Consider the following 13,699-nt stretch of genomic DNA (forward strand, 5'->3'; position numbering starts at 1 on the left):
AGTCCTAGCTGAGTTATTCCTGGTTCCACCACTGCACTTCAATCTGCAAAATGAAAGGTGTGGACTCTCTGACCTAAAACTTCCCTTCGTTCTAAAATTCCTAGTAAATGGAGCTGATGGACAGTTCCTGTACCAATGTGGGGATTCTGCCGGCTGCTGAGGTCTGTTCCAATTACGCAGTCCAGAACTGTGGAATTAGGCAGGGGATGGATTGAGTGCCTGACTCACTGGGCCCACTGTGAAACAGACCTGAGCTAAATCACCATTGATTACCTGTCCTCCATAAGCCCCTGCTTTGACTGGTTGACCACAGTGACATTTTATGTCTCTTGGAATTAGTGTCAGTTTAGAGCCAGTGTCCACAAGCCCTGAGAAGTCTGATTATTTCCTTTTCTCCGTGTGCACTCATCCTGGTAAAGGCCTTCAGTCCCTTTGGGGAAGCTGGGAGAAAGACTAACAATATAAACAGCTGTGTACCAAGATCCTTCCTCAAAGAGGCCCAGTCTCCCCTTCATTCAGTTGGTTCTGGGTCTGTAAACCAGCTCCAGTCTGGGTATGATGGAAGGACCATGACTCTGTTTTTCTTTTTTTGAGTTGGAGTTTCGCTCTTGTTACCCAGGCTGGAGTGCAATGGCATGATCCTGGCTCACCGCAACCTCCGCCTCCTGGGTTCAGGCAATTCTCCTGCCTCAGCCTCCTGAGTATCTGGGATTACAGGCACGCACCACCATGCCCAGCTAATTTTTTGTATCTTTAGTAGAGACGTGGTTTCACCATGTTGACCAGGATGGTCTCGATCTGTTGACCTCGTGATCCACCCGCCTCGGCCTCCCAAAGTGCTGGGATTACAGGCTTGAGCCACTGAGCCCGGCCGACTCTGTTTTTTTGACTCAAGTTAGATTTTCATCCACTTGTCATAGAACTTTTTTACTTATACAAATCAGGTAAGAATTGAGAAGGCTTCCTATCTATTTTGCTTCATGATTAACTAGCCAATGCCGCAAATGGCTGCAAGTCAGACTATGCTGGTTGCTGCTTGAACTCCACTGACTTTAACAATAACCACGCCCACCCTGCCAGACAGTTAAGCCAGGTAGAGGAACAGGACCGTTTTCGCCCTTTGGACTTTACATGCTGGTTGAGGAGAGAAAGCAGCACATTAAAAAGTAAATATTTTCAGGCATCTATCATAAGTGCTGCCAAGGAGACCAAACAGGAAACTACACGAGACTCCTTGGGTGTGTGGTCTCAGGAAATGCCTCTGGGAAGCTGTGAGTGGGAGAACCCTGGGGGAAGAACCTTCAAAGCAGAAAGGATGGGAAGTACTGCACTCCTAGGAAATGTGTGGATTCTGGGGGGGCTCCGTGCACCAGTGGCCCACAAAAGAAACATTCCCAACATTTCGGAATGTATTTCATCTAGTTTTTCTCAGTTTAAAAACTGGATCAGCTATGGTTGGACAGAACTGTTTAAGTAGATACAACATGATGTTTTATTTAAGGTCTGCAGGATAAGAATCTTAATTCCTGGCTTAAGTATTAATAAAGAAAGTTTAAATAAAAAGGGAAAATATAAAACTTCAGCTGCTTCTGTACTGAGTTCAGAAGTAATAGGAACGAAGGGTTTAAATATGACATGCCTTTGAAAACAAGACGATTTAAATGGAAATTTTCTTATTCATAATTTTATTTTTGTTTTCTCTTTCCTCTGTCAGATTCTCAAGCCCTTCTGACCTCTCTTCAGGCTCTAATTCTTGGAGGGTGGGGACTGGAAGCTGCCTGTCTGTACAGACTGTAAGCAGCTTGAGGTGGGAGTTCACTATATGCATGAAAGGCCTTGCATGGTTCCAGTGGGCAGAGTAAGTTTTACAATGTTTTTTTGAGTTAAATGGAATAGAATTGGAGAAAAAGAGACCTTGATGAGGCCCCTCAGAGATTCAGAGACAGAGTACCCAGATAAACTCTAGAGCTGATGAGAAACACCCTGGGTCATGGAGGTAGCACTTCACAAAGCAAGCAAAGGTAAAATAGCCCATATACTTTGGTAAAGAAGAGAAACTGCAATGGTCAATTTCATGTGTTAACTTGACTGGATTAAGGGATACCTAGACGCTGGTGTCTTACTCCATTTTGTGACTATAAAGGAATACCTGAGGTGGGGCAATTTATAAAGAAAAGCGGTTTATTTTGCCCTGGTTCTGCTGGCTGGAAGACTGGGCATCTGGTGAGGGCCTCAGGATGCTTCCACTCAGGGCAGAGAGCAAAGGGGAGCTGGCATGTATAGAGATTACACAGTGAGAGAGGAAGCAAAAGACAGGGCTGGGAGGTGCCAGGCTTGCTTTTAAACAACCAGTTCTCAGGGAACTAATCTATTCATGATAGATCCACCTCCATGACTAAAAACCTCCCACCAGGCCCCACTTCGAACACCGAGGATCAAATATCAACCTGAGATTTGGGAAGGTCAAACACCCAAAGTCTAGCAGCTAGTAAAGCATTGTTTTTGGGTGTGTCTGTGAGGGTGTTTCCAGAGGAGATTGGCATGCTATTTGGTAAACTGAGTGGGGAAGGTCTGCCCTCAGTGTGGATGGGCACCATCCAATCAGCTGGGAACCTGGAGAGAACAAAAGGCAGAGGAAATTCTAATTCTCTCTCTCTCAGAGCTGGGACATCCTTCCTCTCCTGTCCTTGGACAACAGATCTCCAGGGTCTCTGGCCTTTGGACTCTGGGACTTGCACTGGCAGCCTCCTGAGTTCTCAGGCCTTCAGCCTTGGAATGAGAGTTATATCATCAGCTTCTCTGGCCTTCAAACTTGTACTGAGCCATGCTACTGGCATCTCAGCATTTCTAACTTGCAGGAAAGCCTGCCATGGGACTCTTCAGCCTCCATAATTGTGTGAGCCATTGCCTTAATTAGTCTTCTCTCCTATCTATCTATCTATCTATCTATCTATCTATCTATCTATCTATCTATCTGTCTGTCTATCTATCTATCTATCTATCATCTACCTACCTACCTACCCATTCATCCATTCTTTCCCATTGGGTCTGTCTCTCTAGAGAATGCTGACCAATACAGATTTCTTCCCTCATTTTCCTTAATAACTTCATTTCTCAAGTCCTCTCAGCCACTGGATCCCACAAAACTCTGTAGAGGTTTTGCCACCGGGACTAAGGTAACTAAGCTCACATGACTTCCCTCTCAGCCCTGCCCCCAGCCTAGGTACTCAACATTTATTACAGAGATTAACTTGATTCATACTTTGTTTCACTTGCTATGTTTTCTCCCAATTTTTTTGTCCCTGCTTAGGTCTTTCTGTTTCTTGCATGGGCAAGACTTGAAATTTAAAAGCCAGAAAGGGGTCCCTTTTGGCTTCCTCCCCTGCTGTCACTCTGAGGCAATCAGCACAGGACAGCTTAGCTAAATGTATAGGAGGAGAAATAAAGGAAATAAGAAATGCCAAACTATGAGCGAGTGTTTCTAAACATTATCCTACTTTATCCTCTCTACCTTGTACGTTTTTCCTTTTTTTTAAAAAAAAATATATTTTTATTGAACTTTAGGTTCTGGGGTACACGTGCAGAACATGCAGAATTGTTGCGTAATTACATACAAGCCAATGTGGTTTGTTGCCTCCATCCCTGTCACCTATAACTGTCATTTCTCCCCATGTTATCCTTCCCTAACTCCTTACCCCCGACTGTCCCTCCCCTAGTCCCCCACAACAGACCCCAGTGTGTGATGTTCACCTCCCTGTGTCCATGTATTCTCACTGTTCAACACCCACCTATGAATGAGAACATGTGGTGTTTGATTTTCTGTTCTTGTGTCAGTTTGCTGAGAATGATGGTTTCCAGGTTCATCCATGTCCCTACAAAGGACACGAACTCATCGTTTTTTATGGCTGCATAGTATTCCATGGTGTATATGTGCCACATTTTCCTTGTCCAGTCTATCCTTGATGGGCATTTGGGTTGGTTCCAGGTCTTTGCTATTGTAAACAGTGCTGCAGTGAACATACGTGTGCATGTGTCTTTATAACAGAATGATTTATAATCCTTTGGATATATACCCAGTAATGGGATTGCTGGATCAAATGGAATTTCTGTTTCTAGGTCCTAGAGGAATCGCCACACTATCTTCCACAATTGTTGAACTAATTTACACTCCCACCAACAGCGTAAAAATGTTCCTATTTCTCCACGTCTTCTCCAGCATCTGTTGTCTCCAGAATTTTTAATGATTGCCATTCTAACTGGTGTGGGATGGTATTTCAGTGTGATTTTGATTTGCATTTCTCTAATGACCAGTGATGATGGGCATTTTTTCATATGTCTGTTGGCCTCATATATGTCTTCTTTTGAAAAGTGTCTGTTCATATCCTTCACCCACTTTTAAATGGGTTTTTTTTTTTCTTGTAAATCTGTTTTAGTTCTTTGTAGATTCTGGATATTAGCCCTTTGTCAGATGGGTAGATTGCAAAAATTATTTTCCATGCTGTTGGCTGCCAATTCACTCTAATGACTGTTTCTTTTGCTGTGCAGAAGCTCTTAAGTTTAATCAGATCCCCATTTGTCTGTTTTGGCTTTTGTGACCTCATACTTTTAAAACATCATCTCATTTGACCTTCACACCCCAAGGTAAGAATGCAAAGTCCTAATATCTTTTACAAAAGAAAAATCAGGCAGGAGAGCCTGCATGACTTTCGCAAGATGCCATGATAAAGGGCAGGAGCAGGGCACACCTGGATTTCTTGATTCCCAGCCCCCAGCAGTCCTGACCTGCTGGCTGAAGAATGATTTGTCTGCAGCAGGAATGAAAAGAACATCAAGAATACATCTAAGTTGTCTCTGCTTTTATGTTGCCCTTGAAGTCGCTGGATAGTCCATTAGTTTGGCATATTTTGCAGCCACCACAATGGACCTTTTCTCTACAGACTGCTGGGGTGACCATGTCACAATCCAGATTGGCAATTAAAATTGCCACAATAATATGACAATAGTCAGGTACTTTTGGGTCTTTAGATATTGCTTAAATTTCCCAAAAAAGATTGCAAACTGAAAGGACTGGAAAATCCAGCACCTATGCTGTTAGTCTTCTCTTGACAGGCTAGTGGTATTACATCCATAATAAAAGGGAGAAGGAAGCCTGGCCTTTCTTGGTGGCAAGAATGTCTTATCCTATGGACCTACTCACTGAGAAGATCCTTTAACAAATAGCTCCAAATAACATCTGTTCCTTCCTTCCTTCCTTCCTTCCTTCCTTCCTTCCTTCCTTCCTTCCTTCCATCCATCATTCAACATTTAGGTCTGCTGAAACCCTGTGAGTACATGATACAAAATCCAAGTCAGCAGCTTATGTATGCAGTCTCTCAAAAACTGAGCACCAAGGGGCTCTCCCGTGGAGAAAAAGCCCCCTCTCCCCCTTTTCCATTGCTACAAAGCAAATGATTGATTCTGAACATTTTTTTTCCAAGAACAAAATATTTTACACTTTTCCAAACTCTCCAGCCATCTTGGTTTACTGAAATACACTGTCTTCACTCTAAGGAAAGCTCCTAAAATTTGTGCAAGTTAGTCAAGTAATTGCTAAGTGCTCACTGTGTGCAGAATGTAGCTCTGAGGAGCTATGGGAAATGCTACTACACACAATTAAGAAAGACATGCCATAGTCCTCTGACCTCTTTTCTCAGAACTGTGTTCTGCCTTGTAGGTTGTGGTGGTGTATCACCAACAACCACACTAATAGCTTTTAAAGTTTATAACCTAGCTCTGTTCCCCTCATTTTCTTCATTAATTTCTAAAAATTGTATATTATTCATACAGATTCATTTTGTGTTAGTTAGCTTCAAAAAATGTCTCTAAGTTCTCAATCACGAATCAAAAATTATATATATATATATATTTCTTTTTTTTTTTAACTTTTAAGTTCAGGGGTACAAGTGCAGGTTTGTTATAGAGGTAAACTTGTGTCATGGGGGTTTGTTGTACAGATTATTTTTCACCCAGGTATTAAGCCTAGTACGCATTTGTTACAAAAATCTTATATTTTTACTATTTTTTTCTTATTGAAACAAAGTTTCTCATATATTCCTTATTGAGCTAATAGGTTTTCTGTGCTTATGGATTCAGTTAGTATAGTAATAAGTGTTTTAAGTGCTTTAAAGAAAATGACACCATGGGCTACACTACACCACTGCATCTGGGTAATGGCACAACTTCTGTCAATCAAGAGAAGTCAGGAACTTACTAAAACTTATGTCTCAAGGAGGCTTTCTATCTAGTTAAATATGCCAATTTAACATAGATAAATAAAACAGCATTTATCTGAGACACTCTAATCCTGAATTTAAGAGCACACTCAAATGGTTCAAACTTTAATTCATTCATAACAGGTAGGACCAGAGCACTTTCCTGCTTAAGTTAAAATTTCAGAAGCATATATGTATGGATGTGGTCTACCATAGAAATGGCATTTCATTGAAAACAGTACCCATCTTCTAGAAGTAAAACACTAAAATAATCAACTATGAGAATATAGGTGTGTGTTCCCTTCTCTCCTGGATTTAAAGGTTGATAACTATATTTCTAAGAACCAGCATTGTGGCTTCTAGGGCTGACATGAGGATGTGGAAGGAGATATGTGAAGGAATAATTTCCTGCTAATAAGGTTTTCTAGAGTGGAGAATGTGATCAATTACAAAGAATAAACACATTACTATAAAATACAAAGGAGAAAACCTTACCCGAATCCAGAAAGTAAGCGACAGAAGAGAAAGAAGCCATAACCTTGGACAAATGAAGAAAGGAAGGCAAAGAATCCGTTGACAGACATGCAAATCAGAAGAGACTGTTTCCTTCCCACTTTGTCTGACAGTCCTCCCCAGAAGAACGCCCCCACCATCATCCCGAGGTATACTATGCTGCCTGCAACACACAGAAAACAAAGAAACACATCAGAGATTGGGAGTCAATGACGCATGTAACAGCAAATGAACAAGGAGGAAAATACATTCAGCGTTTTGCATGGGAAAAATTTCCTTTAAAAATATCACCTTCAGGACACAGTAATCCACTTTCAAGTTGAAGAGTAAGCTCTGTGGGCTACCATCAGCCATGACCAATTGCATGGGCTGATGAGAAGTCATTTCCTTTACCTTGGCATGTACAAGAAGACCAAATGGTCACGTTCCAGTCCATTTTTGTGGGGATGAGTACACAGCAGACAGGCATGAGAAATCGCCATAGAGAGCCATCCTTGCATGTGACCCACAGTTAAATTACCTTTGGTCCAAATGCCCAGCCTAGCGCCATGACAGGGCCAAGATGGGAGACCAAGTGAAGGGCTCCCAGGCCACAGTGGATCCTCCAGACTGCTTCAAATCTCTGCCTATAGCCAATGACCTGGGCCAATGCCAGACTCTCAAGACCCCTCTAGAGGACTCCATGGTTCTTTCTCCATGGTCCCTCCTAGAAGCTTTTGCTTTTATAGAAGTTAGGAAAGGTGAGTTTAGAGATTATATGAGTTAATTTTAAAATAGTTTCTAACTTTGCCCATAAAAGAAGACTTTCTTGGAGTCAGTGGGTAAAAGGAAAGAAAAGGGCTTTAGTATGATGGGAAATAATACATTTATCATGGTTGGCTTTGGTACCTAAGGGAAACAAATGGAAAATCCAGAGCCAGATGGATATTCCCCTTTTCTTGATATATTATATACTTGAATTTTCTAATACACTTTCTTCTAAAAGAAACAGACCTTCACCAATGATGGTTAATAATTTTTCACCTGAATAAACCATGTGGTCATATTTTATCTGAGGAAAAAAGGAAAAATGAAAAGAATAAAAAGAAAAACAAAAAAATAGAAAAGCAGACATGCCGCAGGCCCTGTCCAGAATCTTTCTCAGGATGAAATAATATTCCATGTGGCAAATGTTAGTTCAAGAGGGTTTGTACCAGGGCGTGAAATGTCTAGGGGAGATGGCGTAAATAACAAATGAAGGTTTCTTATATCTCGAAGTGGCACTAAGGAAACTGCTACTTCCGTTTCCATTTCTACTTTTCCCAATGTTTCATCCAAGAATCATTTTCAAAGACACATTCAAGATGTAGCATTTAAGTAAAAATGTAAAAAAAAACCTCATTAGTTTATTTTTTGCTTTAGATTAGTTTGGGAACTTTCCTAAACATTTACCCTAAAATTAGCTTGGTAAACACACAGTTAATAAGGCAATATGGAAAAAACTCAGCAAGGTTTCATGAACCTCACATCAATAATGCAGGGATACTGTTTTGCAGATAGCTGAGTACACTCAGCTACAATGAATGGTGAATGTTGTGAGCAATTGTAAAAGAAGACAAAATAAAAGCTGTCTTTATTTAGACTGGGGTACTACAGAGAATGGGGTGGTCAACGTTTGCTTGGGTGTGGAGGGTAAATTTTTCTCTGTACTATGGTGCTGACTATGCACAGATCATCCTTCTCAATAGAGATTACTTACATCATGAGACCCAGTGCGTGTCCAGGAGACAGTTTAGAGAATGTATCGGTGCAGCGTGAGGGATTCCAAAAGCAGAAGGATTCACCCAGGGAAATGCCTATGTAGCAGATCTCTTATTTATAGCTTAAGAGGCTCAAGTTTGCCACTCATGCCTCTCAGAAGATAACCACTAGCTAAGCTTCTTTATAAGAATATCTGTGTATTTTTAAATGCCTACAAATCTGAAAGTGAGCTTTTTTATAGATCAGGAGTGGACTGTGGCTGCTGTGATCTAAAGAATTGGGGCCTTTCTTAAAGCTCCAGCCCTGGGAACAAAGCCTCCCCCATCCCCTTCTCCTTACATCCTTACATCCTTCAGAACCACCCCGCTCCCTGTCCTCTTAGCCCCAGAGCCCTGTGGTAAGCCACCATGATGGCAACAGTAAACTAAGACCTTGCGTGGTCCACCTGAATTATTTGACTGCAGAAAGCATGGGCAACACAGAGATGAGCTGTCTGCATTCAATCGATAACCATGGATTATCTTTTAATGGTAACAGTAAACAGCCCCTGCTACTGCTTTCACTGAGTGAGCATCTGTTTGTGCCAGGCACTCTTTGAGGAGCATTCCATATGTTAGTTTACTTAATCCTTACCACAGTCCTGAAAAGTGATGATTATTAACCCATTTTACAGATGAGGAAACTGAGGCTCAGAAAGATTATTCAACTTGATCTAACAGATACTAAGTGGCTAGCCAGGGTTGTGAAATGATGTTTCTCTGACTAAAGCCTGGAGGTCTTTCTCAGGGCTGATATTCCATTGCACCAGGCTCAATTGCCCTGGCCCCATTCACTGGGAAATCCTGGACTTGATCCAGCAACTAAAGGGTTAAAACCTGATGATACAGGGTAATGCTTGGAACTATAAATATGTTATTTTGATTCCCTGGCTATCCTTGTTATTAATTATTTTAAATATTGCCACTGTTCTTTCTGCCAAGCTCAACTTGGGAACCCCTGTTATGTGCAAACCAGGAACCAGGTGATGTGAAGCAAGGTCTTTAGCTGGGTGTTAGTTTCTGCTTGAGCTCAACCCTGTTGTATTTAAAGAAAGTACATCTGAGATCCTGGGGCAATTCAGGTTAACCAAGATCCCTACCGCTCCCTAGACTATCACCATCCACTGCTTTCTGCATTCTTCCTACCACCCTGTCCCTGAAGGCATTTGAACTTTCAGACTCATGAGAGGGTAGGATTTATCGTCTGGGGAAAGTGGCTCATCAAAACTGAGGCAGTGAAACATCCATGGCCTCCTGGGATCATCTGATCAGGACAGAACCAGGCAGAAATGTAAACTCACGTACCTGTGTTCCAAGTCATTTATTCCTACTCTGTCAGGATGGCTTAAGGAGTTCATAATTCAGCGAAGGACACAGAGAGACACAAAACAAAATGAGCTCAAGCCTTGCTATGTTGTGTGCACCCCAACAGCAATATAAATGGGAGCAGAGGGGCGGGAGGTGGCCACTCATTCTCATGTGGTCTCTGGGAAGATTTCACTAACAAGAAAACATCAGTGGGGAATCCGAAGGGTAAGAAAGATTTCAAGGTGGTAGTAAATTCCTCCCAGACTGACATGGTTAGCATAAAAAATGTCCCATCAAACTGTATATTTAATTGCACTCTGTTTAAATATATTTTCAAGATCTAAGGGTAGTAATCTTTTGTGACTACACTTAATTTGTATTGAAAACTGAACTGTTCCATTGGGCATACTATGGAAAGAATTAATCCAACCCAATAGCTTATTTGAGATAACCACTGCACAATTAGAATGTTCAATTGTGGATTGTGTGATCTAATTAAAGCCAAACCTTTGAATGTTGGCAAAGGCATCAGGTGAGTAATTGTAATCACTCTGGGATTGTCAGAATATAAACTGTATTTCCTTCCCTGTTTGCATTCACTTTTCCTATTTAGCTTCACAGTGTTATAAAACGGGGAGTCCTTGAAAACTCAGAGCAGAGATCATGTTTTGGACAATCGCCAGCCTTCTCTGCTGTCTGCACCTTGAGATGCTGCAGACGGGTAGACTTAAAAGGTATCTTCATCCAAAGCCTTTCATTTGACAAGTGAGAAAAACCGAGGTTGTCAGAAGCCAGAACTTTTAGATCCTCACTTCTCAAAGTATGATCCCTCAACCAGTGACACCAGTCACCCATCCCCTGCCCCAGGGAGTTTACTGGAAATGTAGACTCTCAGGCTCCACTCCAAATGCACTGACTCAAAGTCTGCATTTGAACAAGACCCCCAAGCGATCTGTGTCCATCTTAGAATCTGAGAGTGCTTTCCAATAAAACAATCTTTGTAATACATTTTAAACTTAAAGTTTGTATTTATTTAATGTATTTTTGAGGGGAGGAGATCAAGGCTACAGAATCTTTTATCTCCAAAGATGTGAAACAGCAAGACCTGCTAGATGAGCTGGAGCTCTCAAAAGGGCAAGCAGGAGCTGTGGACTTAGAAGCTGTCACCTCCCCAGGACCTGCCTTCCTCAGAACTAGAGACAGACCTTCCACACAATTCCAGGACAGCAATGTTAAATGAGGCCAGGCTGTGATTTCTGTATCCTTTCATGAATTTAATGAAGACTTTAATTCAGCTGGACTTTGAGGAGGTTGAACCTGACCTGAGAAATAAACTCAACCTACTCTTCCTACCTCAGTTCTGGTGAAGGCCATTCCTGGCCAGTCCAGCCTGTTAGTCTTTCAGAAGATGACAAAAAGACCTCAAGTATCACTTCCTCATTAAGTTATTTTCTGACATAAAGGCTGGTTTCATTTTATTTAATCATACCCTCATTTCCCCTGATAAATATCACATTTACATTTCTGTCTCTTTGCTAAGCTGCTTTTGATTCTTTCTGACAATCCCTAAGGGGACATGTCTTTCCCCCCAACACCATTTAAACCATATTCTAATAAAACAGAACAGTTTTAGGAAATGCTATGTAGTGTTTTTCTCATTGCAACTTTTAGCCCATCAGTTTTAAAAAATTGTTTTAAGCACTTCAGTTATCCATGGCTAATGCATTACTTTTGAATTCCTTGCACCATTTATTTATAAACTGATTTTCAATGAAAAACATTCTGTATTGGTATTCTGAACTGATTGATGATAAGGTTTGGGTCTGTGTTCCTGCCCAAATCTCATGTCAAATTGTAATTCGCAATGTTGGAGGTGGGGCCCAGGAGGTGATTACGTCATGGGTGTAGAGTTCCCTTTCACTTTTCTTGTGATAGTGAATGAGTTCTCATAAGATCTGGTTATTTATAAGTGTGTAGCACCTTCCTCTTGTCTCTCTTCTTTCTGTTCCAGGCATGTAAGACAGGCCTGCTTCCCCTTCTTTCTCCTCCTTCTGTTCCAGACATATAAGACATGCCAGGTTCCCCTTTGTCTTCCATTATGATTGTAAGTTTCCTAAGGCCCCCTCAGCCATGCTTTCTGTACAGCCTGCAGAACTGCGAGCCAATTAAATCTCTTTTCTTTATAAATTACCCATTCTCAGGCACTTCTTTATGGCAGCACAAGAATGGACTAGGACAGAAAATTGGTACGAAAAAGTGGAGCATCACTATAAGGACACCTGAAAATGGGGAACCAGTGTTGGAACTGGGTGTGGGCAGAGGTTCGAACAGTTTGGAGGACTCAGAAGAAGAAGGGAAGATAAGGAAAAGTGTGGGACTTCCTAGAGGCTTTTAAAATGGTTGTGACCAAAATTCTGACAGCAATAAGGACAGTGAGTTCCAGGCTGAGGAGGTCTCAGATGGAAATGAGGAATTATTGGGAACTGGAATAAGGGTCACTCTTGTTATGCTTTAGAAAAGAGACTGGTGGCATCATGCCTCTGCTCTAGGAATATGTGGAACCTTGAACTTGAGAGAGATGATTTTGGATTATCTGGTGGAAGAAATTTCTAAGCAACAAAGCATTCAAGGTGTGGCCTGGCAGCTTTTTTTAAAATTGGCATTTTCCCACAGGTTATTGGGGTACATGAGTATTCTGTTACATGAGTGAGTCCTTTAGTGGTGATTCCTGAGTTTGGTGCACCCATTACTGGAGCAGTATACACTGCACGGTATTTACAGTCTTTTATCCCTTGCCCCACTCCCACTCTTCCCCATAAGTCCCCAAAGTCCATTGTCCCTTTTTATGGCTGAGTAGTATTACATCAAATATATATATATACCACACTTATATTTATATGAATGAGCAAAGTAATGACCTCAAACTGGAATTAATATTTAAAAGGGAAGCAGAGTGTAAAAGTTTAGAAAATTTGCAGCCTGGTTATGCTGTAGCAAAGAAAAACTCATTTTCAGGGGAGGAATTAAAGCAGGCTGCAGAAATTTACATAAGAAGAGTTGATTGCTAATAGCCAAGACAATGGGAAAAAGGCCTCAAAGGCATTTCAGGGATCTCCATGGCAGCCCCTTCCATCAGCGGTCTGGAGGCCTAGGAGGGAAGAATGGTTCTGTGGGCCTGGGCCAGGCCCAGGGCTTTGCTGCCCTGTGTAGACTCAGGACACTGCTCCCTGCATCCCAGGTGCTCCATATCCAGCTGTGGCTGAAAGGGTCCTATGTACTCAGGCTGTGCTTCAGAGGGTGCAAGCTGTAAGCCTTGGCAGCTTCCATGTGGTGTTAAGCCTGTGGGTGTACAGAGTGCAAGAGTTGAGGCTAGGCAACCTCTGCCTAGATTTCAGAAGATGTGTGGAAAAGCCTGGATGTCCAGGTAGAAGTCTGTTGAAGAAGTGGAACCATCATTGAGAACCTCTACTAGGGCAGTGCGAGGGGAAATGTGGGGTTGGAGACCCCACATGGAGTCCCCACTGGGCTACTGCCTAGTGGAGCTATGAGTCTAAAGACCCCAGAATGGTAGATCCACTGACAGCTTGCACTGAGTGCCTGGAAAAGCCACAGGCACTCAATGCCAGCCCTTGAGAGCAGCTATGGTGGCTAAGCCACACAGAGCCACAGGGGTGGAGCTGCCCAAGGCCTTTGGAGCTCATCTCTTGTATCAATCTGACCTGGATGTGAAACATGGAGTCAAAGGAGATTATTTTGGAACTTTAACATTTAATGACTCTCCTACTGGGCTTTGGAATTGCAGGGGTCTGTAGCTCATGTCTTTTGGTTGTTTTTTTTTGGTTTTGGAAT

At 42.0% G+C, this 13,699-nt stretch overlaps 1 protein-coding gene and 1 pseudogene across 3 annotated transcripts in view; one reads left to right on the top strand and one right to left on the bottom strand.

The window, feature by feature from the left end:
• The window catches only part of SV2C (synaptic vesicle glycoprotein 2C), a 289,177-nt gene that overhangs the window by 170,421 nt on the left and 105,057 nt on the right, over positions 1 to 13,699 (bottom strand). For all 3 annotated transcript variants that reach the window (XM_008991919.5, XM_008991918.5, XM_002744849.6), the window contains exon 3: positions 6,747 to 6,927. In XM_008991919.5, coding sequence (XP_008990167.3) covers positions 6,747 to 6,927 — 181 coding nt within the window. The remainder of the gene's footprint in view (positions 1 to 6,746; positions 6,928 to 13,699) is intronic.
• Positions 7,761 to 7,824, top strand: LOC118151907 (small nucleolar RNA SNORD36; annotated as a pseudogene).

The sequence above is a fragment of the Callithrix jacchus genome, chromosome 2 (genome assembly GCF_049354715.1).
Source record: "Callithrix jacchus isolate 240 chromosome 2, calJac240_pri, whole genome shotgun sequence".
Taxonomy (NCBI): Eukaryota; Metazoa; Chordata; class Mammalia; order Primates; family Cebidae; genus Callithrix; species Callithrix jacchus.